This window comes from Hemitrygon akajei, chromosome 15 (genome assembly GCF_048418815.1).
Source record: "Hemitrygon akajei chromosome 15, sHemAka1.3, whole genome shotgun sequence".
NCBI lineage: Eukaryota > Metazoa > Chordata > Chondrichthyes > Myliobatiformes > Dasyatidae > Hemitrygon > Hemitrygon akajei.
The window spans coordinates 11276900-11303459 of NC_133138.1; the positions used below are offsets into that span (position 1 = coordinate 11276900).

At 36.5% G+C, this 26560-nt stretch overlaps 1 protein-coding gene across 3 annotated transcripts in view; it reads right to left on the reverse strand.

The window, feature by feature from the left end:
• The window catches only part of fnip1 (folliculin interacting protein 1), a 98821-nt gene that overhangs the window by 64093 nt on the left and 8168 nt on the right, over window positions 1-26560 (reverse strand). For 2 of the 3 annotated variants that reach the window (XM_073067178.1, XM_073067176.1), the window contains exon 2: window positions 9174-9291. In XM_073067178.1, the coding sequence (XP_072923279.1) occupies window positions 9174-9291 (118 nt within the window). Of the gene's footprint in view, window positions 1-9173; window positions 9292-12578; window positions 12964-26560 lie in introns of those variants that run through there. The other variant, XM_073067177.1, reaches the window with a different exon arrangement.

Below are 26560 nucleotides of genomic sequence, written 5' to 3' on the forward strand. Positions count from 1 at the left end.
ACAGATACATAATTCCCTAAAAGTGGCATCACAAGTAGATAGGGTCGTAAAGAGAGCTTTTGGCTCATTGGCCTTTATAAATCAAAGTACTGAGTACAAGATTTGGAATGTAATGGTGAAGTTGTATAAGACATTGGTGAGACCGAATTTGGAGTACTGTGTGCAGTTTTGGTCACCTAATTACAGGAAGGATATTAATGAGGTTGAAAGAGTGCACAGAAGGCTTACAAGGATGTTGCCGGGACTTGAGAAACTGAGTTACAGAGAAAGGTTGAATAGGTTAGGACTTTATTCCCTGGAGCATAGGAGAATGAGGGGTGATTTGATAGAGGTGTATAAAATTATGATGGGTATAGATAGAGTGAATGCAAGCAGGCTTTTTCCACTGAGGCTAGGGGAGAAAAAAAATGAGGTCATGGGTTAAGGATGAAGGGGGAAAAAGTTTAAAGGGAACATTGGGGGGGGGCTTCTTCACACAGAGAGTGGTGGGAGTGTGGAATGAGCTGCCAGATGAAGTGGTAAATGTGGGCTCACTTTCGACATTTAAGAAAAACTTGGACAGGTATATGGATGACAGGGGTTTGGAGGGATATGGCCCAGGTGCAGATCAGAGGGACTAGGCAGAAAAATGGTTTGGCACAGCCAAGAAGGGCCAAAAGGCCTGTTTCTGTGCTGTAATGTTCTATGGTTCTATGGAAAGACTGCACCCAACAGGATGAACAAACAACCAATGTGCAAAAGACAACAAACTGCAAATACAAAAATAAATAGGGAAAAAAAATAAACAAATAAACAATAATCAAGAACATGAAGAGTCCTTAAAAGTGAGTCCATGGGGGACGTCACGTGATGACGTAGGATCGAGACGTGGAAATCCAGCTCTCCCATAAAAAACTAATAAATTAATGTTTAAGTGAAGAAAAGTTAGTAAATATTTTCTAAAAACTATGTCTAATCTACTCAGGATTTTCCTTAGATATGCCTCCTAAACAGACAAAGAAGAAAGCTACTACTTTGAAGACAGTACAAGTACAAGCTGGGCCGGCTTCCATGAAGAAGCCTCGGACTCAAGTGCATCTCATCTCCGGCGATACAGAACAGGAATTGGCAGCAACATCAACAGTCTCCAAGAAGAAACAACAGGAACTGCGCGTGCACGAAGGAAAGGGCATGTGCAAACATGAGCAATTTGAACTACAAATCCCAGCTACGATTGGAAGTGGAAGTGAAAATGAACCCGAGGTGGATTCGGATTCTCTGGAACATACAGATGAAGATGAGGAGGTAAAAGAACAACAGGAAGAGGTTGGAGGTGGAAGATATTCTGGAGACATAAGAGAAGCTTTGGCGCAAATAATGCATGAATTAAAAGAATTAAAAACATTAAAAATAATAAAAGATGATATTAAAAATATGAAGGCTATGTTTGATAAAATGGTGAAAAAACAGGAGGAAATGGACAAGAAAGTTAAAAAGCTGGAGGAAATGGACAAGAAAGTTAAAAAGCTGGAAGAAATAACGGGAGACACTACTGACAGAGTGAATAAAATGGAAGATAATATTCTTGCCTGGACATCAGAAAGAAAACGACTGTTGGAAAAAATAGACGTGCTTGAAAATTTTAGTAGACGAAATAATATTAAAATTGTTGGTCTTAAAGAAGGGATAGAGGGAGAGGATCCAATAAAACTTTTGCAAAAATGGATCCCGGAAAATTTGGAAATGGAAGAGGGAACCCACTTGATTGAAATCGAAAGGGTCCACAGAGCCTTAAGACCAAAACCTCAACCTGATCAAAACCCATGACCAATCTTGATAAAATGCTTAAGATATCAAGATAAAGAAAAGATCCTGAAGGCAGCTGCTCAATGTGCCAGAAAGAGAAATGAGCCATTGATGATAGAAGGGAAAACAGTTCTTTTCTATCCTGATATAAGTTATGACCTTTTGAAGAGAAAGGAGGAATTTAATCCAGCGAAAAATGTTTTATGGGAAAAGGGTTATAAATTTATATTGCGCCACCCGGCAACACTGATAATTTTTTTGGATGATGGAAAAAGAAGATTTTTTACTGATCATCGGGATGCAGAGGAGTTTGTACAAGAACTCCCAAATATTCGCTAGACACAGTAAAGATTTAAAAGTGAAACAGATTAAAGATGAAGATGGGGACAGTGAAGTGAATTGATGGACATTAAGGACAGAAGAATATTTAAATATACTTCTAATTATATGATACAGGGGGAGAAAGGTAAAAATTTGAGAAATGTTAATCGAGAGTAGTGATATTATTTTTTCTTCTCTTATATATACTTTTTTCATGTTACGAGGGAGCTAGGGGAACTTCGGAATGATCGCTATGGGATTCACATGTGTAATCATGGCGTTTGCCATGACCTGCACAACGAAGGGGGGTAATGTTGTGTTTTTTTTCATTCACAACATTAGCAGGGGTTTTTTTTTCTTTATAATTTATTTTTCTTTTATCTTTCTTTCTTTGCCTGGATGATCAGAGGGGAGACACATAGCAACATGGAGAATTTTAAAATAATTCCCCAAGGTACTATGAGAGTTGAAATATGTATTATTATAGACTGGAGTAACCCTGTTAAAAATAATGACTAATTTACTGAATTTTTAAAGTTTTAATGTTAATGGGCTTAATGGACCAGTGAAAAGAAAAAGAATTTTAACATACATTAAGAAAATGAAAATAGATATAGTTTTTATACAAGAAACACATTTAACAGAGATAGAACATCAGAAATTAAACAGAGACTGGGTCGGAAATGTTATAGCAGCTTCATTTAATTCAAAAGCGAGGGGAGTTGCAATTTTGGTCAACAAAACTTTACCAATTAAAATACAAAATGTATTAATTGATTCTGCGGGAAGATATGTAATTATACATTGTCAAATCTTTTCAGAACTATGGACTCTTATGAATATTTATGCACCAAATGTAAACGATGTAAAATTTATACAAGAGGCTTTTTTGAATTTGGCTGATGCACACGATAAAATATTAATAGGTGGAGACTTTAACTTTTGTCTAGACCCAGTTTTAGATAGATCAACAAAGGTTGTTACAAAACCAAAAGTAGCAAAATTAACTTTATCATTGATGAAAGATTTAAATTTGATTGATATATGGAGAAGAATTAATCAAGAGAAAGAGATTATTCATTTTATTCAAATAGACATAAAACTTATTCAAGGATAGATTTTTTCCTACTATCAGCGAATATTCAAGACAGAGTGAAAAATATGGAATATAAAGCAAGAATATTGTCAGATCATTCCCCCTTGACAATAACAATGATAATGATGGATAAGGAGGAATCGATTTACAGATGGAGATTTAATTCAATATTATTAAAACGTCAAGATTTTTGTGATTTTATGAAAAAACAGATTCAGTTTTTTTTAAGATACAAACTCACATTCAGTTGATGATAAATTTATATTATGGGAAGCGATGAAGGCATATTTGAGAGGCCAGATAATAAGTTATACTTCTAAAATGAAGAAGGAATATATGGTAGAAATAGATCAATTGGAAAAAGAGATTACAAAATTAGAAAAAGAATCTCAAAGATATATGACAGAAGAAAAACAAAGACAACTTATTAATAAGAAGCTACAATATAATACACTTCAGACATACCGAACAGAAAAACTAAACAGAGATATTATGAACTAGGTGAAAGATCACACAAGATTCTTGCTTGGCAGTTAAAAACAGACCAGGCTTCCAAAATGATAAATGCAATTAGAACAAGTGTAAATAAAATTACTTATAAACCTTTAGAAATTAATGAAACTTTAAAATTTTTTTTATTCTGAACTGTATCAATCAGAATCACAAAATGATATTGTTGAGATAGAAAGGTTTTTATCACAAGTAACTCTCCCAAAATTGAATTCGGAAGAACAGAATGGATTAGATGTGCCTTTTACATTAAAAGAGGTCGAAGAAGTTCTAGGATCACTCCAGAGTAATAAATCCCCAGGAGAGAATGGTTTTTCGCCTGAATTTTACAAAAAGTTTAAAGATTTATTAATTCCTCCTTTTATGGAGCTAATACACCAAGCGGAAAGAACGCATAAACTTCCAGAATCTTTTTCGACAGCTATTTTAATAGTATTGCCAAAAAAAGAGAGATCTTTTAAAGCCAACATCATATAGGTCTATTTCTTTGTTGAACACAGACTATAAAATAATAGCAAAGATTTTATCTAATAGATTATCTAAATACTTACCAAAATTAATACACATCGACCAAACAGGATTTATTAAAAATAGACAATCGGCAGATAATGTAACTCGGTTACTTAGCATAATTCATTTGGCACAAAAGAGGGAAGAAATGAGTGTGGCAGTTGCTTTGGATGCAGAAAAAGCATGATAGATTGGAATGGGATTTTTTATTTAAGGTATTGGAAAAATATGGATTAGGAGTATCTTTTATAAAATGGATTAAAACCTTAAATACTAACCCCAAAGCTAAAGTGGTGACAAATGGCCAAATTTCAACATCATTTCAGTTAACAAGGTCAACTAGACAAGGATGTCCATTATCACCTGCTTTATTTGTGTTGGCGATAGAACCATTAGCTGAATTAATTAGAACTGACTCAGATATTATAGGTTTCAGAGTTAATCAGGAGGAATATAAGATTAACTTATTTGCTGATGATGTTCTGATTTATCTAACTAACCCATTGCATTCATTGCGTAAATTATCTTCTAGATTGGAAGAATATGGGAAAATATCAGGGTACAAAATAAATTGAGATAAAAGTGAAATTTTACCCCTTACTAAAGGAGATTATAGTCAATGTCAATTAATAACTCAATTTAGATGGCCGATAAATGGTATAAAGTATTTAGGTATAAGAGTTGATAATGATATAAAGAATTTATATAAACTAAATTATTTGCCATTATTGAAAAAAATTCAAGAGGATCTTGATAAATGGATGATGTTACCAATAACATTAATAACATTAACATCAATGCTGTAAAAATGAATATATTCCCTAGATTACAATATTTATTCCAAACACTACCAATACAATTACCGCAGAAGTTTTTTCAAGAGTTAAATAAATGTGTGAGGAAATTCCTTTGGAAAGATGTCAAGAATATCGTTGGAAAAATTGACATGGAAATTTGACCTAGGAGGGTTACAATTATCAAATTTTAAGAATTATTACAAAGCAAATCAACTTAGATTTATTGCATCTTTTTTTGATGAAGATAAACCGGCATGGATTAGAATAGAATTAGATAAAATAGGAGAAAATATACCAGAAGATTTTATATATAAATGGGAATCTAAATGGATACTGGAACAGAAAGAATCTCCTATACTAAAACATTTGACTGATTTATGGAATAAGATAAATGTTGATGATGAGATAAAAAAAATCTTTATTAGCAAAGAGACCTTTAATTCAAAATAAACTTATCCCTTTTACAATGGATAATCAACTTTTATATAACTGGTTTCACAAAGGGATTAGATATATAGGAGATTGTTTTGAAGGAGGTATATTAATGTCATTTGACCAATTAAAGAATAAATATAAAATATCAAATAACACTCTTTTCTGTTATTTCCAATTATGGGCATATTTAAGAGATAAACTGGGTCAAACAATGTTATTGCCGAAACCTAATGAAATAGAAACTTTAATTCATAAAGGAAAAATTTTAAAAATTATTTCTGGTATGTATAATTTGATTCAAAAACAGGCAATTAAACAAGGAATTCATAAGTCAAGACAAAAATGGGAAACTGATTTGAATATTAAAATTGATGAAACAAGTTGGTCAAGATTATGTCTTGACAGTATGACAAATACAATAAATGTTCAACTAAGATTAGTACAATATAACTTTTTACATCAAATATATACTACACCACAATAAAATAAATAGATTAAACTCAAATTTATCTGATCAATGTTTTCGATGTAATCAAGAAATTGGTACTTTTTTACACTCTACTTGGTCTTGTTTTAAAATTCAACCTTTATGGACAAATTTAAGAGTTTTACTGGAACAAATTATTGGAATACAACTTCCACATAATCCAACATTATTTTTACTAGGCAATATTGAAGGGATAAAATCGAAATCCAAATTGAATAAATATCAGAAAGAATTCATAAAAATTGCATTGGCAGTAGCCAAAAAGGCTATTGCAGTTACTTGGAAATCGGATTCATACTTAAGTATAGATCGCTGGAAGAATGAAATTTTTAGCTGCATTCCACTTGAAAAAATTTACAAAAGATAGGATTAAATATACAGGTGCTCCGCAGATAAAATTATTGGTTATCTGGGGAAAGAATTAAATATACATATTAAAGCTATTATGAACTCCATGGAGCATGTGGGGATCTTCCGATATCCAGGCATTCTTTCTTTCTTTCTTTCTTTCTTCTCTTTTCTTTCTATAGGGATATGTTTGGGGGGAGGGGTTAAGGGGACAGGGAAGGGTTGACAATTTTTTTTCTTTCTGTAACCTATTTGAAAATTCAATAAAAATTTTTTTTAAAAAAAGTGAGTCCATATGTTGTGGGAACAGTTCAGGGATGGCAGCGAGTGAAACTGAGTGAAGCTATCCCCTCTGGTTGTAGAGCATGATGGTTGAGGGGTAATAACCATTCCTGATGCTGGTTCCTGTACTTTCTTCCTGATGGCAGCAGTGGGAAGAGTACATGGCCTGGGTGGTGGGGATCGTTGGTGATGGATGCTGTTTACCTGCTCCGTGTAGATGTCCTCGATGGTTAGGAGGGTGGGCTGTATCCACTACAAATTTGTCAGAGTTTTAGATGTCATGCCAAATCTTTGCAAACATCAAGTAGAGGCACTACTATCACAAACGAGAGAAAATCTGCAGATGCTGGAAATCCAAAGCAATACACCAAAATGCTGGAGGAACTCAGCAGGCCAGGCAGCATATATGGGATAGAATATAGTTGATGTTTCAGGACGAGACCCTTCTGCAGGACTGGAGAAAAGCAGCTGAGGAGTAGATTTAAAAGGTGGGGGAGGGAGAGAGAAATAGAAAGTGATAGGTGAAACTTGAAGAGAGAGGGATGAAGTAAAGAGCTGGGAAGTTGATTGGTGAAAGACATACAGGGCTGGAGAAGGGGGAGTCTGGCAGAAGAGGCACAAGAGGCACTGCTATGCTTTCTTTGTAATGGCATTTGCATAGTGCGTCTAGGACAGATCCTGAGCAAGTGCCATTATGAAGAAAGCACAGCAGCGCCTCAGCTTCCTTAGAAGTTAAACTGAAAAATGAAAATAAATTCAAAGAATTAAATAAAACTTTAAAATACTAACATTAACTTAACATCTTGCAGCTTTTATCTAACACAAATCAATGGAGAACTTTCTGGGCCGAATCTAAACTGGTGTGAGATTTTTTGAATAAGTTCCCCCAAAAATGTTGCTGAATTATCACAACTATTTCCACTGATCAAATCTGTGAGGGAGTCTCATGTCAGAGCTTAGTTGGCAATGTACCAGCAAAAAGCTGTGAATTAGTATGACATGCCCAGTTTTCATATGTGCACACGGGGAAATCCCAAATAGTGGCATTTCCTAACAAAATCCAACCACAATTTCCATCAGACATTCACAGCTAAAAATATCTATTTTAGGAGTCCAAGAACTTTCCTGGAAAATGCAGCTGAGGAATTGCAATTAAATACCAACTTTAAACTCCTCGACTTTAAATTGCTCAATGTTATCATTTCTACTTTCCCAAACCCTGCACCAAAATAATCTAAAAGTTAACCTATAATGAGGCCACCTCAGAAATCGTAAAAAGTCAATCCCCCACATTGTCACTCTTCTCTTCCCCAAGTCCAATGTTAATGAAGTTACCTGGCTACCTCTTCACACCCATTCCTCATTTCTCTTCCTCTTTTCCCAGTTCCACACCCACTGCAGTCACTTATTTGTCCTCAAGAAATCATTTTCAAAGTTCAAAGCAACTTTGTTATCAAAGTACATACATCTCCCCATATAGTTTACTGAGATTCATTGTCTTGCAAGAACCCACATTAAAACAAATGGGGAATTTTAGGTCCCCAATTTGCAATCCAAAAGATACACCCAACATCTGTTTAATTTTCCAATTCGGAACTTCAGGTTTCTGGTTAAAGATTTCATCTACATTTAACTCCTACATCCAGAGCACTGATTTATCACAATTTAATGACCACCCTCAAGGAAGATCATCAATATGAAATTACAACTAAATTACCTAAAAGTGAACTATTACACAAAATCACAAGAAATCCTCATGTACTTAAAACTCCATTTGACATTTACTCCCCCTCCTAAACGTAAGCATCTCCTCTTCACTTTTGAAAAGAAAAATGCAAAGTGGAAATCAAATATTAGTCAAAAGCTCTTCAACCACTCAAGTGCTCATTAAGAAACTACGTTTGAGATCATTTTTTTCTTAGATCAGAATATTTCTCAAAAGAACTGCAACTGCTTCCATTTTCCAAAATTCAGACTCATTTTCATAACTTCAGTCACCAACACATCACGCTGTTGAATGATAATCATATGACTTCCTTAAAAACAAAACTCATGAGATGAAACTGCACAGAAACCAGAAAGAAATATTTCTTTCACCATTCTTACCACATGGTAACCACACATCTAAGTCTGAGGGGTGGGGGGGGGGGGGGGAAGAGAGCCTGGGATATAAAATATTGCCATTTTGGTGTTTATATTTCAGATGTCAATTGCCCATGGGATTTTGTTTTACTGTCATGAAGGGAAAATAGACGGCATAGCTTTAAAAGCTTTTGGATCATGTAAACAAGTCACAGGTGATATATGGTTTCTTTTTAACTGTTTTCACTACCTTTTCTCAATGCAATATGAGAAATCCATATGGCTGCCAATAAAAATCATGCAACATTGTAATGGGGGACTGAGACTTTGGTTTGGAGGCAGCCACTGCTGGGATATAAATGATTATCATTTTTGATAAGGAAATAAAAGTTCAGGAATTGTCGTGTTGTTTCTGTTAGAATACTTCAGACCTAATTAAAATATTGTAGAACTACATATGTAAAATAGGTGTTTTATTCTGTTTTAATCATTAGATAAATAGGAAAAAAATCCGACTTACTGAAGATGAAGTTTCTTCAGTTTTCTTGGAATCAAACAGCACATTCCTCCCGCGTCGCTCACAATCCTGGTAGACTATAAGTCTTATCTGGCTGGGATTGAACTCTGGAGCAGGCCAGCTTGAAAGAAAATGGTCACATAGCGATTGATAACTGCAACTAATACATAAATTTGTATTTACTGGCTATATAAATTGCTATCGTGAATTAGAGTGACATTCCAGAAAACTTGATCACATATTTGCAATTTGCTTTCTAATCTCCCTTGAGTTTTGCAAGGATTTGCCAAAACAAGACTTTATTTTGCTGAAAACCAAACCAAGGATGGATGGAAGGCACATACCTACAATAATGCAGAAACACATAATATCTAGGTACTTTAATTCAGCAAATTATATAACCTGCTCATAATAACAAGTTTTCCAAGATCTCTATCTTTTTGAATTGTATCTTTGTTATACTGCTGAAACTGCACTTTTTGACAGGATGACCTACAAGGAGACTCAAAAATTCCTCATTACTAAACCAATAGCTTCAGTGCACAGAGAAGATGACTCTAAATGCCCATATACTTCTCATGGCAAGTTAGGAAACTATTTTTGCTACCAGTTTCTGGAATCTCACATCCTTTCAAAAATCATCAAATCTTAAATAAACATCATCAACCTACTGGGAGGAGATGCAGGGGCTAAGCAGTGGAAATCATGAACAAAGAGAATTATTTCATCCTCTACAATATTGCATGGAAATAATCAGTAAGAAAAAATAAATTCCTCCTCCCACCAGCCCTTGCACTCCTCCACCATCAGACTGTCAGAGGTTGAAAGCATTCTGTAAATGATCTTTAGGAATGCATTGTGCATTGAAGAGTTGCAGTTCAGCAAAGTACCATTTCTGAAAATAACTTGGGCCAAAAAGGCAGAAAAATGAATGTAGGGTGTGGCCCACTTATAGGTTTATATTACTGAACTGCTGGAAGATCTAATTGTGTGATTTAATTCTAAATCATTTAGGGGAAAAAAATTACATGACTGATTAATAATGGAATTACAAGATGTTTATTAAATTATGCTATTTAGGCTGAGAAAATGAATTGCTTTTGCTTGTCTGAAATTTCTCAGCTGTGTATTGGAACAAATGCAGAAGATTACATGCTTAGCTGAGAGAATAAACAACATAATGTATTAAATGAAATCTCTAGAATGCTGGCATAGCACAAAGCTTAGAGATGCATGCTACATAGAGCACTACTTTCATCAGTAATATTTATAGCTTTCCTACCCACTCGTTTGCTTTCCCATTACAATGCTGCTTGAATTTTCAATTCAGAACCAAGTCCATCTTCATACTACTTCTTAAATTAAACTTTAAGCATAAGAAAGGGACCGGGTGCCATGAAGAGAGATGGCTGTTTTCTCCTGATCCCACCATTCTGGAGTCAGAAGTCAAATGGCTAATAACCGTGAGCAAATATACATTTACTTATTAAAGGTCCAAAACCAAATGAGTTCGAGAAGTATGAATCCAATATTAATTGGATTCAAAACATTTATCTCCCATCCAAAGGTAGCACTAAGGTAGCTGGCAAAACAAAAGATTCAAAGAAAGACAGATGTTTTCTTCGATGAGGCAGATAAAAGTTTTACTTTGTAGTTATAACATAAAATTATTACAGAATTAATATTAAGATACTGGAGGACATTAGCTTCTTTAACATATGCCAATGTGCTTCACAGGAACTTTTATAAAATTTAACACCAAGTCACATTAGGAGGTGACACAAAGAGAAGTGTTTTGATGGGAGGCTTAAAGGAAGCATGAGAAATTTAATAAGAAAACTGCAGAGTTTAGTACTTGTCAACCCAAGGCATGATAACCAGGAAGAGCAGATTCAGTTGGAATGAATGAAAGGCCAGAACGTAGGGTCGCACATGGAGGCTGTCAAGCTGAAAGGGATTATGAGACTGGGTGTGCACATGGTTTGTACAGTGCAAAGTTTGTGAGCAGTGTGCGATGTGTGTCAATGCACATCAGAAAACAAAGGGATTGAAAGCCAGCAGGGCTTAATGTGAGACACTGCTTGGACAGCTGAGTTTTGGCTGGCCACAAATTTACAATATTAACATGAAGGGCTGCAGTCAGAAAAAAAACAATGACATGGGTATAAATAATTGCAGCAAATGAGCTGAAGTAGGGATAGAACTGGGAGAGAACAAATGGATGGCTTTATTGATAGTGTGGCTAACTGGTTTGGAGATGATCTCAGGTCAAAGGGCTAAAGAATAGAGATCATGCCCACTGAAGAACAGTAGCTATGCTAGGAATGGACTATGTCATCCTTTAGGATATCAATAATTGCATGTTATAACTAGGAATTTTATAGTGATATAACTACTCAAATTTGACAAACAAGACAAAATCTGCAGATGCTGTAAATCAAGGTAACACATGCAAAATGCAGGAGAAACTCAGCATGTCCAAAAGAAGGGTCTTGGCCTAAAATGTCCACTGTTTACTCTTTTCCATAGATGCTGCCTGGCCTGCTGAGTTTGAGTTCCTTCAGCATTTTGTGTGTGCTACCTTCTACATTGTGTTATGTTTTTTTCCTCTAGGATGATAACACACATTGGGATACTTAATATAATGAATTCTGTCTTCCAATATTTCTCTACATATAACTTTAAGGAACATAGTGGTGACAGAACAGAGATACTATTTATCAGAGTTTGAATACACTATAAACAGAACTGCCTAATGCTGGGTGCCAGAAATGGATAAAGGCCACTTCCTAGCACTGATGTCTCTCATTTAAATTTGCACAAAGCAAAACTCACATATGAAGTTATTCAGCTCCAGCAAAATCCAATTAGATCTTGTTAACCAAATTCTATGATAACCATCCTTCAATTTGTAAACTGGTGTAAATAAGACAATAAAACTTGCAACTGGTTTTAAAATCCTGTGAGACAAAAAGGCAGAAATGCAGCATTTGTTACTCAGTATAACAAATTCCCACAGACCGCTTTTCCAAAAGACTATGACACAAGTGGTCTGGAACATAAAAATGTATTTTATCTCAAAATTTTAACTTTCCCCTATACAGCTGCACAATTCTATTAAGTCTCACAAATCTTCTGAAAATCAGAAGCACATCCCTCATATGGTACGGCTTGCACACAATTTCAGTAAAAGAAAAAAAATGTTAAAAGCAACATTTTCTACTGTTGGGTTTACAAAAATAAACCCGTAAAGTTTCAGCCTCTTATTCCTGCTTAATTGCAATATTTCAAAAGAGTTGGTTATAACAAGGAAGCTTTCATGAAGAATCTTAGCTGCTTAAAGATTTTAAAAAATTAAGAGAATATTTAATGCACAACATCAACACCAACAATTATTTAAAAATATACCTGGGTAACATTGTTGCTTGGGAAATCCAGCAATGTAATCCACAGAAAGGTTTCTTTGCTTGCACACCCTTACTAATAATAGCTCTGTATTAGGTTCATCCTGCAGCACAAGGCTGTCAGGTGACACACACACAGTGATGTGAACACTCTGTCAAAGGTAATTCCAAGTTCAACCGCACAAACTGCATAGGAGCTTGCAATTTTCTAGATTCTTGGTTACAGCAGATGTTGCGTAGTCTAGTCCCTCCACAACTGGAAAACATTACTTGTTTCTAGATCAGAGCTATTTGTTGTTTACAGCAGTACAACCTTGTTCCCAAATGGTCATGCAGATGAATAATTAGGAAGAACAGCAAAAGGCACAACTCCTGCCCCACCTCTCTCCTCCTCTTTGATGCATCAGGATGCCTTGCATAATCACAGATAGGGAGCTTATGTTGACTCAAGAACTGGCGTATATAACAATCATGTGACCTGACTCAATGTACCACCTGGATCCATTTGGAACATTGCCAACCAATCCCTGCGTCAGGAAGCCTCCAAAAGCCTACACTATTCCAAGTAAACTAAACTCTTTTTTCCATTTCACTCAATAACAAAAACCCTGTACATTCACCCAGCTGAACACAACAGCGCTTGTTCAATGTCCTTTGTCTGGTATAATAAGGCGTAGTTTATCAAACAATCCTGTGCAATACTGGCTGGTACTGAATTTTTTTTCTACCCAACCCCTGCCCCATTTTCAAAACAAACCAACTTCATCTTAAATATATAATTAGCAACTGGACATCTACCAATAAATGACATTTTTTTAAAAATCAATTGGTTAAAAAATAAATTAATTTCCTTATACACACTCAAGAATTTCATCCTTTCTTAGAGGATGTCCTTCAAGGATAGCAGAGGGTTATTTAGGGTGATAACGGGAAATGTACTTATATCTTTCTTCAGTGGGTTATTGAGTAGCAGTCACAAGGGAAACACGATCTATGATGTCTAATACTAGAAACTAGGTCATCACAAGTCTTCAGTGCAGTTTAGTTCATTAATTGGTCTTTTAACCTACTTTACGTAACATTATCACAACGGACGGCACTACAGGAAAAAAGGGATATTGAAATTGCATGCTCCCAATGATATTAGAGAAAATGTATTATGTATAGCATGAAAAAGTTTTTAAATAACTTTCATAAAACTCAGCACTGTGCATCTATACACTAAACATTATACCATTTAATGGATAGTAATGATAACAATCAAGTGATGTAATTTTGCTTTCTGCATCGCTCAAAGATGGAGTGCTACCAAGTGACATAGGGTTCCCAAAACATCCACTTCAATCACCAACCTCTTGCGGCCTTCATTCCTGGTTGATCTGCACCTGATATTTCGCGTTAGATCAAATTATGGGAAAATATTAGTAGTTAAGTTTGGATGATTTGGGAAGAACTGAACATTTATTCAAATGTTACAGCTAAGGATTTCTATCTTTGCAAATTAAATACATCAAATGTTCCTCTAACCCTCGTTTCCTCCTTCCATTAGTACCCAGAGCTGCTTGTGACTAATGCTGCTTTACCCAGAGTTATCAATTGTTCAGTTTCGCTTTCATGCAAGAAGTTCATAGTTTCAAATCACCACTCCAGAGACAAAATTGAAGGCTGAAAGACTGACGTTCTAGTCCAGTGCCAATGAAGTGCTATGCTGTTAGCCAAAAAAAATTCTGCCAGAAAAACTCCGTTTCAGGGAGCATTTATCGAGGGGAAATGGACAGTTGAAGTTTCAATTTGACATATCTTTTATGAGATACTTAAATCAACATCCTATCTAATGAAAAGGATCCAGTAGCACCCTTGCAAAAATGAGAGTGCTATTCTCAATATTTGATCAATACCCATCCCTCAACCAAATTCAACATTACTAGATTGTGTTAAGCTTTCTTTTTTCCCTCTCAGGCTACCCAAAAAAGTGCTGAATAGCTCTACTGATTAATAAAACAAATTTAATAGCATTTTAAAAAGAGGCCTGAAGACTTTCAAACTGATAGACATGTTAAAAGCAATGGCATTACAGTTGTTTTCACACAGCACAAAGTATATGGTTAGAAGTATTTGAACCTTATACTTACATACAGAATATACAACAATATACAAAGCACAGTTAGATGACAAGAAGAATGCATGGTTATACATACACAGCTTTTTGTATTTGCCAAACAAGAAATTGCAGAATGATAACTAATTTGCATTTGAGAATTCATCAAGCTCATTATGACAGCAATAAAAAACTAGCCTATAGTGAAAACTCTTTGAAAATACATTCCTAACTGCATAGTAATTAAGGTGTGTTGTGTCTATCTAGCTCATGTGACTCTGCTCATGTGTTGTGACTCAATGTCACAAGATAGAAACCAGCTGTAGAAAAAAACAAGGATACAAGTCCCGAACTTTTGATTGCAATAAGATGCATTGTTTACAGTCGAATTTAAATATCCTTCCTCATTTTAATGCATCTTTTGGCATGATTTTTGTATTATTTGAAAATAATTTGTTAATTAAAATCCAGGTAAAGACACAGGATAGAATTTGCAGGTTAGCATTTCCCATTTAATTACATAAAAACAAGTTCTCCATATCATTAGGGAACTAAAATGGACATCACACCAACATACCAATTCACTTTATTCTCACCAACTAATAAAGTCCCATTTAAAGAATAATGAGGAATGGAAGGAGAGGCAAAAGCAGGAAATAAACTAATTCATGCAAACTGTCATTGGTAAACCTCAAAAAGCTTTGTTCAAAGTAGCAGATTGGCAAATTGCCAATGAGTGACATTTTAAAATTAAGAGCTCAAATTTCTCAGCTTTTATGTTTGGTACAGTTTGTCAACATTTTCTGACTTTAAGAAGTGTTTGTCAAAATCGAGTATTTGTTTTTCCAAATAAAAGCACTCCAGTCTCTACAAATCTCAAATCAAAACTAGTCACTATGGACTAATTCAAGCTCTGTCTTAATTATTTCCACATCTTCATCTTCTTTAATCAATTACTACCTGCATTTTTGCTCTTTTTCATCAACACCAACCAACTCATCCCACAGACAAGTATGGCTGGTCATAAATCTATGTGAACACTTTGAAAGTTCTGTACAACATTAAAGAAAATTAATGACAATGTCATCTTGAATTTACATTACCAGCAAAGAGTTGTATCAATAGGTTAAAATAAATCCATTTGAGCTTTCAGGGCCATTTTCAGTGTTCACATACATTAAATGCAAAAAAAAGATATACTGTTTTAACAAGAACTTGGCTTTTTAAACATTTGTTTTTTCTATGGTGTGCACCTTTTGTACCAGTTTTGAAACAATATTGAGAGGAGGTTTGGTGCTGAATAGCTGTCCCTTAAAGTATTTATTCATTTCCTGTTTACACTTTCTCCAAACTTATTTTCTGTTCCTCACTGATGTCTTTACCATTCTATTTCATCTAACTCCATCAGCTCTTTTGTCATTTCTCCTCCTCCTCCTCCCATTTTCACTCACAGTTCTTTGTTCTCCCTTCTTTCCATACTTTTTACCTCTTTTCTCATTCAGATGCAAAGACATTGACTCAAAACACTTGCTTTTCTCTCCGCAGATAATCTTACTGGGCTGCTGTGGATTTTCTTTTTATATGTTAAGAGAGGGACAAAAGCCTCCTCAACCATATTGGTGTAACAGACCTCAGGAAAGAATGCAGGGAGGCGAAGTTTCTTCTATAAAAAATACAATTTTAAACAATGAATTGATAGCTAAAATAGTTTCCATAAAATTATCTTTTTCCTGTTTTTCCTAGATTTCACCTGTTTCTAACATATGAAGAAGCCATTTGATATTACTCTCCCACCACTGCCTAAATGAATCTTACCCAATAGGAGACACAGAAGCAGCACTGTACTAATCATTACACGAGGAAATCTGCAGATGCTGGTAATTCAAGCAACACACACAAAATGCTGGTGGAACGCAGCAGGTCAGGCAGCATCTATAGGGAGAAGCACTGTCGACGTTTCGGGCCAAGACCCTTCGTCAGGAATAACTGAAAGGAAAGATAGTAAAAGATTTGAAAGTAGGAGGGGGAGGGGAAAATGCAAAATAATAGGAGAAGACCAGAGGGGGTGGGGTGAAGCTGAGAGCCGGAAAGGTGATTGGCAAAAGAGTTACAGAGCTAGAAAAGGGAAAGGATCATGGGACGGGAGGCCTAGGGAGAAAGAAAGTGTTGTGTCCCTTGAGGCTACTACAGATTTTCTTTTGTGAATACGCTAATAACAATGGGTTCTTAAGCAAATACAAATGAGATTAGGAATCATCAGGGGAAGTAGACCATTTGGCTTTTCAAATCTTCTCTGCCATTCAATACCAAACCTTTATCTTACGGTTGATCCTACCTACCATATTCCCATTCTAACCCACATCTTGCTGTCTTCAGAGATCCAAATTATTTCCTGATAATTGCAAAATTTATTATCAAAAGTACTTCAAAATGCACATTTGAAAGTATTGTCTTAAATAATTTCAATTGCTTGCATGGGAAATAGAGTGGAATAAAACTTTAGTGACCCAAATTTGTCACACGAGACCATCGTGAATTAACAAATATTCTCTTTTTCAGTTTTAAGGGAATAATAACAACCCACAAATAGGTTGCACAACAAACACATGATACTCCCTCCCCCCCCCCACTTTCTAGAAACTTGTACAATGACCTATCATACAAATGATATATATATCCTTTTATCATGGTAGAAGATAAATAAAACAAAAGTTATGTGAACTTACAATAACATTTTGTAAATTGATGTTATCTGCCAATAATAAACCTGACAACCACATCCTAACCCCCCAAAATATTACAGTAGAATGCCTGATTGTGATATATTGGAAAATATATCAAAATATCGATAAAATTGCAACTAATATGTATTTTCTTAGCTATGGGATCAGAATTACTGTTTAAAAAAACCAAACCTAGCTATTAGATTTTCAATATTAACCACGTTGATGTACAAATTAAATGCAAAGAGTGGCAGTTCAATATTAAATTATTGATAAAGCAAACAAAACTCTGAACAATTGAACAAGGGTCTTGAGAGCCCTTAAGTGCTGTCATTATATTTTAAGTTGTTTTGCATGAATATGATCACATACTGTAAGATAAACTCTAATCAAAAGTACGTCAATGCCACCCCATTGTAAAGCCAGAATTGTAAATATTACCATACTCATAGCTATCAAATGCCTAATCTAATCTTGATCTTTTGGTTTGAACCAAAATTGTGCTTACAATGCCTATGGGAGAGCTCAAGGAGATTACTGCTGAAGTTTCTATCTTTCTAAATTTAACAAAATAAAACTTCCAAACTAGTATAATCACAATCAACCAGAATGACTTGCTGTACTAAGAACACCTGCCTGTGTTATCACAATGGCATAGCTCTGTTGTATGGGGAGCAATCACAACTACAGTGAGGTTTGGTGATTTTAGCTGGACTCTACATGGACAATGGGAGGGTCACTGAGTCATTGATCTGAAATGTTAACTCCACATGTTCCTCTCTATAGATACTGGCTCACCTGCTACTTTCGGCATTTTAGTTATTATTTATATAATTACAGCACATGATTCTGACTGAACAGAATATCCAAAGTGAAAAAGTAACCACTAAAGGATGACCTGATGAGCATCTTCCTGTCTTTTAATTTTGTACTTGCAGTTTAATAAAACTGACCTCAATAAAGAATTGGCCAAATGTACAATGATTAAGAACATGACAACACAGGCCTTTGAATTCTCGGATAGACTTAGGACAGATTATGAAATCTAACATGAAATAATGCATTATATTGAAAATCTTGTAACAATAATCAAAATTGTTATGGAACTTTACCCAAAATGCTTTAAAGTGGAATTATGATTGGTCTGAATCACTCTGTTGTTTTGGACTTACGCATTTTCTAAAGAGCTTGCATCCTGCATGATCACTTTATAACTTATCTTGTGACCAGAAAGATGAAGCATGAATATTTGGAAATGGGAAGAAAAATTTGCTTTTGGTATCATGTGAATGATATGACTATTGCATTCCCTATTGAAGGGAAGACAAATTCTTGATGCTGCTGACAAGAATCATAGCTGATTCTAGAGTGCTGTATTGTAATACCGGTAATTCATTTCTGCTGCTTGCAGGTGTCAAGCAAAGGATTCTGTGTGAATAAAAGTTGTAACATAAGCAAGTAGAAAAATCATTAAGGAGAAAGCCATCCATTTCTTGAACTTGCTCAGCCATTCAATAATATTGTGGCTAATCTGATCAATGGCCTCAACTTCATTTTCCTCACTGATCTCCATTATCCTCAATGCCACTATAGTCCACAAAAACTCCCAGCTTTGAATACATTTAATGGCTCTGAAACCACAGCCCTCAAGATTAAGATCCATTTAGAATTACATTTTCACTAACATATGACATTACATTTACCATTTTAGATCATAAGATATAGGAGCAGAATTAAGCCTTTCATCCCATCAATTCTGCTCTGCCATGTCATCATGGCTCATCCTGAATCTCACTCAACCCCACACGCCTGCCTTCTCACCATACCCTTTGATGCCCTGACCGATCACGAATTTATCAACTTCCACTTTAAATATACCCATGGACTTGGCCTCCACCGCAGTTTTGTGGCTGCAGTACAGCGTAAGGACCCAAAAATCTATAAGTTTACAAAAATAGCGCAGAAAAAAATAACAAGGTCATTTTCATGGACCACTCGATAATCTAATGGCAGAAGGGATGAAGCTACTCCTAAACTGTTGAGTGTGGTTTTTCAGGTTCCAGTATGTCACTCTGATGGTCCTGGATGGTGAGGTCCTTGATAAGGCACTACATCTTCTAGATATTCCTTGATAGTGGGGAGGGTTGTGCCCATGATGGAGATGGCTGAATCTACAACCCTCTGCAGCCTCTTTTGATCCTGCACACTGGAGCCCCTACACCAGGCTATGATGCAACCAGCCATAATGCTCTCCATCTGTAGGAATTTAAGAGTCTTTCGAGAGATACCATATCTCCTCAAACTCCAAATGAAGTAAAGCCCTAAAGTGCCTTCTCATTGATTGCATCAATGTGCTGGGCGCAGGGCAGATCCTCTGAGCTCTTGAAGCTGCTCATTCTTTCCACTGCCGACCCCTTACTGAGGGCTGGTGTGTTCTCCTGACTGCCCCTTCTGGAAGTTCACAATCAGTTCCTCACCACCAACTGAGATTCAACCAACAGCACTTTATTATTGGTGATTTTACTGATAGCGTCGAGCTGTGCTTACCACACAGTCATACAACTATAGAGAGTAGGGAAGCGGGCCAAGCTTGTATTTGAGGTGTGCCTGTACTGATTGACAGCAAGGAGGAGATTTTACTACTAATCCACATTGACTGTGGTCTCCCACCAAGGAAGTCAAGGATCCAGTTGGAGGGGGAGGTACAGAGGTCCATATTTTGAAACTTGATATTAGTACTGAGGGAATCCGGTTGTCTGGTTTCTCCAAACCAGAGTGGAGAACTACTGAGATTACATCTGTTGTAGAACTGTTGCAATGGTAAGTGAACTGAAATGGATCCATGTCCCCACAAAGGCAGGAGTTAATTCCAGCTGTTACGTACACGGGGTACGTAACTGGGTGTCAGACCAGCAAAGATAGATGTATCCGTTGGAGTCTAGTAGTACTATATTCAAAGGTGTTTATCAGTAAAATAAGCAAAACAATACCAATACTGCAAATATACATATAACACAGGTTAGCAATAATAAACCTAAAAGTGTAGGAATAATAATAAGCAATAATAAACAAGCTCTATTGATGTCTACGGGTAAATGAATTGTCATAGAAAAGTATAAAGTTCAGTTCAGTTCGTACATGCTGAGGTAGGTATAGTTGTTGTGTGGTAATCGTTGGAGATTGAGAGAGAGAGCGAGCGAGCGAGCGAGATGTAACAGCTGCAGCAGGCAAACCTTTCTGTGGCTTTCTTAATTTGTCGGGTCATTGTGGCCATTCAGTTATGACCCCTCCATCCTTCAGCTAGACCGTTCTTCTGTAGTGGACTCGTCACTCTGGCATGAGTGGACACACACACAAGTCCCCACCGGCCCTGCCGTTACACTGAGAGCTTTATTGACCGATCTCCTGATTCGGTCTCCGAAACCCCCACCTTCCTTGTGGGTTAACAATTCTCAGTCAGTGTCCACTGGTGTGTCTGAAGGGTGACTCTCCAAGCCTGTCTTTTATCCCTACTAACGGGGTCTCAGCTATCCATCAACTCTGAATGACTGTGTTCATCAAATCAGGCCACTCCTGCTGTCTCCTGAGGAATGTTAATGAGCAAAGTAAAGTCCTTGTAGTGAAAGGTAAATAATCCAGGAAGAGTCAAAATACAATAAATCAACAGACTCTCTCTCCCTCTTATCTGTAGCAAATGTTCGTGCCTGTGTTTCGTCTCTCGCTATCATGAGCAGCATAGCAACAGCAACAGTTCATGGTTCTCGGAGGGGGGGATGGTTAACTCTGCACCCCATTGTCCATCAGGTCTGTTCATCACTCATAACACAGCCATAACCAACATCTCAATGCATTTCATTATGGTCAATGTGAGTGCAACACGGTGATAGTCATTGGGCATCTCACTCTGCTCATCCAGGGCACTAGAATGACTGCTGCCTTTTTGAAGAGGGCGAGAACAAGCAAGTGTTATGAAGAAAGCATGGTGGTGCCTCTATTTTCTTACAAGTTTGCAAAGATTCAGGACTTCAGCTGAAACTTTGACAAACTTCTATAGATGCACGGTGAAGAGTATATTGACTGGTTGCACCACGGCCAGGTACGGAAACACCAATGCCCTTGAATGGAAATGCCTACAAAAAGTATTGAATACAGCCCAGTCCATCAGGGGTAAAGCCCTCCTCACCACTGGGTACATCTACATGGAGCACTATCGCAGGAAAGCAGCATCCATCATCAAGGATCCCCACTTCAAGGCCTTACTCTCTTCTTAATACTGCCACCACAAAGGTGGTAAAGGAGTCTTGGGTCCCACACAACTAGATTCAGGAAGAGTTATTACTCCTCAACCATCAGACTCTTGAACCAGAGGGGACAACTTCCTTTAACTTCACTTGCCTCATCACTGAACTGTTGCCACAGTCTATGGACTCACGTTTAGGGACTCTTCATCTCATGCTCTTTTCATTTATTGCTTATTATTTTGATTTTTTTTCCTTTTTGTATTTACACATTTTGTTGTCTTTTGTACTGATTGTCCTGTTGCTGGTGGTTTTTCATTGTGTTTCTTGTATTTACTGTGGATGCCTGCAGGAAAGTGAATCTCAGGATGAAATGCAATCAGAGGTGGTAATGGCTAGATCTAACTCCTGCCTGAGCAAAGGCACGTGTACTTTAATAATAAATTTGCTTTCAACTTTGAACCTCAGACCGCAACAGTGACAGGTTGAAGATGTCCTTGAATACTCCAGCCAGTTAGTTGGCATTGCCAGCTACACTGTCCAAATATTCAAAGCACTCCAAGAACAACTTAATTATCAAATGCATGTTAAATGAGTGCATTTTATCCAGAAATGATAATTGCCAATTTCAAACAATCATCCAATGAGGGAAAACATTTATCACTTATCCCATCAAGCATCTCAATAATATCACTTCACTCTTCTAAACCCCAAGTATGCATAGAATTTATTAAATCTTTTCACCCCACCCTACTCGAATCAACTAACTCAACCAGGTCGAGCATATCTTTCCTTAAATCATACTAAAACTGCATGCAGTCTTCTACTGCCATTCTTTGGTCCCTCATGCTACATAGGCAACATTTCATTTGCCTTCCAAATCACTTGATGCACAAGATATAAAATGTGAACATACACCACCACTTAAACACAAATGTAGTCAAACTTCTATTGTCTAATATCAGATTACATGGAATTCCAGATGTTCTAGAAACTTAATTTGGTTTCCAGTGATTCACTGGAAAATTTATTACTCTAATGTGTAACTTTGAAGAAAAAGTAAATTGAGTATGCTGGGGTATCAATATCAATGATACTGATTAATCTAGAATATCTGCCAGTCCAACACTAAAGTTCCACAAGTGCTGAACTCAGTTTTATTGTATTCACTCACCATTCTAATTTTTGTTATATCTTCATACCACATTTCCCCATTTTGTATTCCATCTGCTATTGCTTTCCTACTCAAACTTATCACGTTCCAAACATTCAGTCCCTTCATCTGCCATCAATAGCAAAAATCCAGGACCTTAACATTTATTGGACCACAAAGTAGTTTTTTTCCTAATTATAATAGAAGTGACTGTCATTGTCAATACACCCACAAGAATATCTATAAATATAAACATAATAGAACTGGGAAAGACAAGAAAAAGTTAATTGATCGAGAGCTAAAGTGTATCATAGTTCAAACCGCATACAAGCTTGATCTTAGTAGCCGCTTTTAGGTGCTCGTTTATTGCAAATATCTAATCAGTCAATCATGTGGCAGCTACTCAATGTTTAAAAGCAGGCAGACATGGTCATGAGTTTCAGATGCTGTTCAGACCAAACATTAGAATGTGGGAGAAATGTAATCTCAGTGACAAACCGTGGAATGATTGTTGGTGCCATACGGGGTGGCTCAGGTATCTCAGAACTGCTGTTCTCTTCGGGTTTTCACACAAAACATTCTCTTAAGTTTACAGAGAATGGCATGAGAAACAAAAAAAGTATCCAGTGAACAAGGCAGTGCCTTGTTAATGAGAGCTCAGAGGAGATTGGCCAGACTGGTTCAAGCTGACAGGAAGGCGACAGTAACTCAAATAACCACGCGTTACAATAGTGGTGCGCAGAAGAGCATCTCCAAATTCATAAGACATTAAACCTTGATAGGCCATAGCAGCAGAGGACTATGAACATACACTCAGTAGCCACTTTATTAGCTACATGATGATGGCATCTGTCTGTCTCGAAGGACAATGGATGGTAGCACTGGAGTAACCTCTCTAGAGCACAAGCATGGACAGAAGGTATGGAGATCCTGGGATACGAAGTCATCAAAATCCCCTTCTCAGCCTCACAGGTGTCGTCCAAAGGGGAAGCATTACGTTTGGCACCAAGCTCGACTGCAGGAGCCACCGGAAGGATGTTCAGTAACGTTCAGCTGCCTTAGGGGCTCCACTCTGGGTTTACTCCCGTAGCCTTTGTCTCTCCCAAGGCTGCCCACAAGGCAGTGGGGCCATTTACCCATAGCTGGGGATTAGGTACAGGAGATACCTAATAAAGTGGCCACTAAGTGTAAAATCAGTCAGATGCTGATTAGATTGAAAACCAAATAATCCTGGTATACCCCAGGATTACCAGAAGCAACATTTGAAGTGCCTTTCCTGCAGACTCTGCATTGCCAACTACTGCTGTGTACTTCTCATTTGCAAAAATCTTAAGGGAAGTACTTCTGCACAGAATTAATCATGCTTCTTAAAACTTGTGACAATACCTGTGACACTAGCAGGAAAATAAATTGCAATACACCAGCACTTACATCAATTCCTGATTTCATAATTAGATCATGCAAGAGAAATCTTATGATAAAGGGAGCAAAGTTTTGATTGCATCATCAGTCCAACTTTTCTATATAGCCACTACAGCAACAGAAGCAAAAAGCTGCTATATTTTAGCATAACGGAATAAGGAAGAGTTAATAAAATTTGAATTGAATATTATAAATAGCTGTTAATATAATTCAACTAATCAGATAGGAACTGCTAAATATAGTTTCGCTTCCATTGTCCTTTAAGTAAAATTGTAACAAAACCTGAGATGGCTTTTATACAAGTATTCAGGATAAAACAATTATCTTTTATAAGTAATTGTGCTCCAATTTAGTTAAGAGTATGAGAAAGAAAGAGAAAATAAGACATCAAACTTCATCAGCAGAACTTCAACCTAAATAGATAGCTGTAACTTTTTTAAAAATATGGAGCCTACCACACTTGTGAAATCAAATCTCCAAAATTTACAAGACTCCAATAGCTGAAATTTATTAGGTGTGTTGATGAAAGCTGTATGTTCCCATTCACCTCCAACTGAACCCAGGTACCTTGCTGTGAACTCGAATACTTCAGTATTCATGAATATGGCAAATGGGTAATACTTGAGGATTAGTTTAATTTCCAAATTCACTCAATACAATGTCAGGTTTTCCATTTGCTGATATGCTGTAGATTTGCAGCAGTTACGCCCTTGTCATTTGCTATCACTAGTTAGCTCTTTAGCAAACCACAAAATGAATTAACAATCACAAATTTAACATGCAGTTAAACATTTCTCACTAACTGTACATATTCATATCAACCATTAGTGATTCCCTTTGATTGCTCCCTTAAATTTTCCAAGTAATTAAAGTATTCAAATAAATCAGAGGAGTGTCCTCTTCCTGAGGAGATTGAAATGCTTAAGGCTCCGCTCCCCCATTCTAACCAATTTTTACAGAAGCACCATCGAGAGTGCCCTGACCAGCTACAGTACCATTAGACCGCAAGACCCTACAAAGGATTGCGAGGACTGCCAAGGATTGATCATCAGGATCTCTCTTTCACTTATCCCAAGCTATTTACCAGGAGTGCTGCACATGCAGGGCCCTTAGCATTATCAATGATTCCTCCCATCTGGCCAGTAATCTCTTAGACTCCCCTACTCAAGCAGGAGGTACCGTAGCATTCAGACAAGGACCGTTAGGAATGGAAGCAGCTTCTTCCCCCAGGCTGTGAGACTGCGGAACTCCCTGTCACCACCCAAGTCTCACCACATATGAAGCGCCAAATGCATTTTACTGTTTACTTCTTAAACTTGTGTCATAACTGCACATTATTTATTTATGGTAATATTACTTATTGTGTCAGTTATATGTACTATGTTCTGCACCGTGGTTTGAAAGAACATTGTTCCCTATGGCTAGGTTGAAAGCAGGTTGAAATGACAAACTTGAACTCGAAACACTCAAATTAGTTAAAGCAATCATGTCTTCTCTTTCATGAAACTTGTCTATTAAATAGAAAGTGAAGTAATTAGCAGAGATTTGATGAATAGCATTTAATTATTTGCAGTATCATGTTTGCATTGTCAGTTCATATATGATTTGGTTAAAATGTAAAAAAAGTTTATTCCCCCATTAAAGTTCTGAAACATTTGCTGACAACTGGAAAAGGGGTGGCAGGTATATAATCAGAACTTTTGTCGATTAACCTCTCCTACCTTCCAATCAATCACTGACTTTCCTTATTGTTCTTTCCTCAAATTTACAGATAATTTTTTTTCTTCTCTGGCTTAATCTAGTATTATGGAAAGGTCATTACTCTGATAATTCAGTTTCTGTTGTCACATATGCTCCATAATGTGCTGAGTACTTTGAGAATTTTGCTTTGCATCTGCAGTATTTTGCTTCTGTAGGTCAAGTAAAATCACTTTGGGAAGAATATTACAGGATATCAATTGGCCTTTTCTCCACATCATCTTTTTGGTCTGATCTAAACTTCATTAAAATAAGTGCATTGTGAATATAATTAACACAGATTAATTTGACCATATCAGTTATTTCTGTACATTATATTAAATGTAATTTGGGGAGTACTGGATGCTTCACAAACCTGATTAATAATCAAAATAACTGTCTTTGACCAAGTAGTGGCAGTGTACTACCAACAACTCCTACAAGATGTCAGCATGAACATTGCTCAGGGGTTAAAAGATTGTGGTCTTCAACAATCATTGTAAGACAAGCTAATTGAGAATTTTGCCTTCCATCTGCAGTATTTTGATTATCACTGGTCAGTGATAAATCTTCACAGTGGGACATTGCATGTCATCTAAAACTTTGACAAGCTTC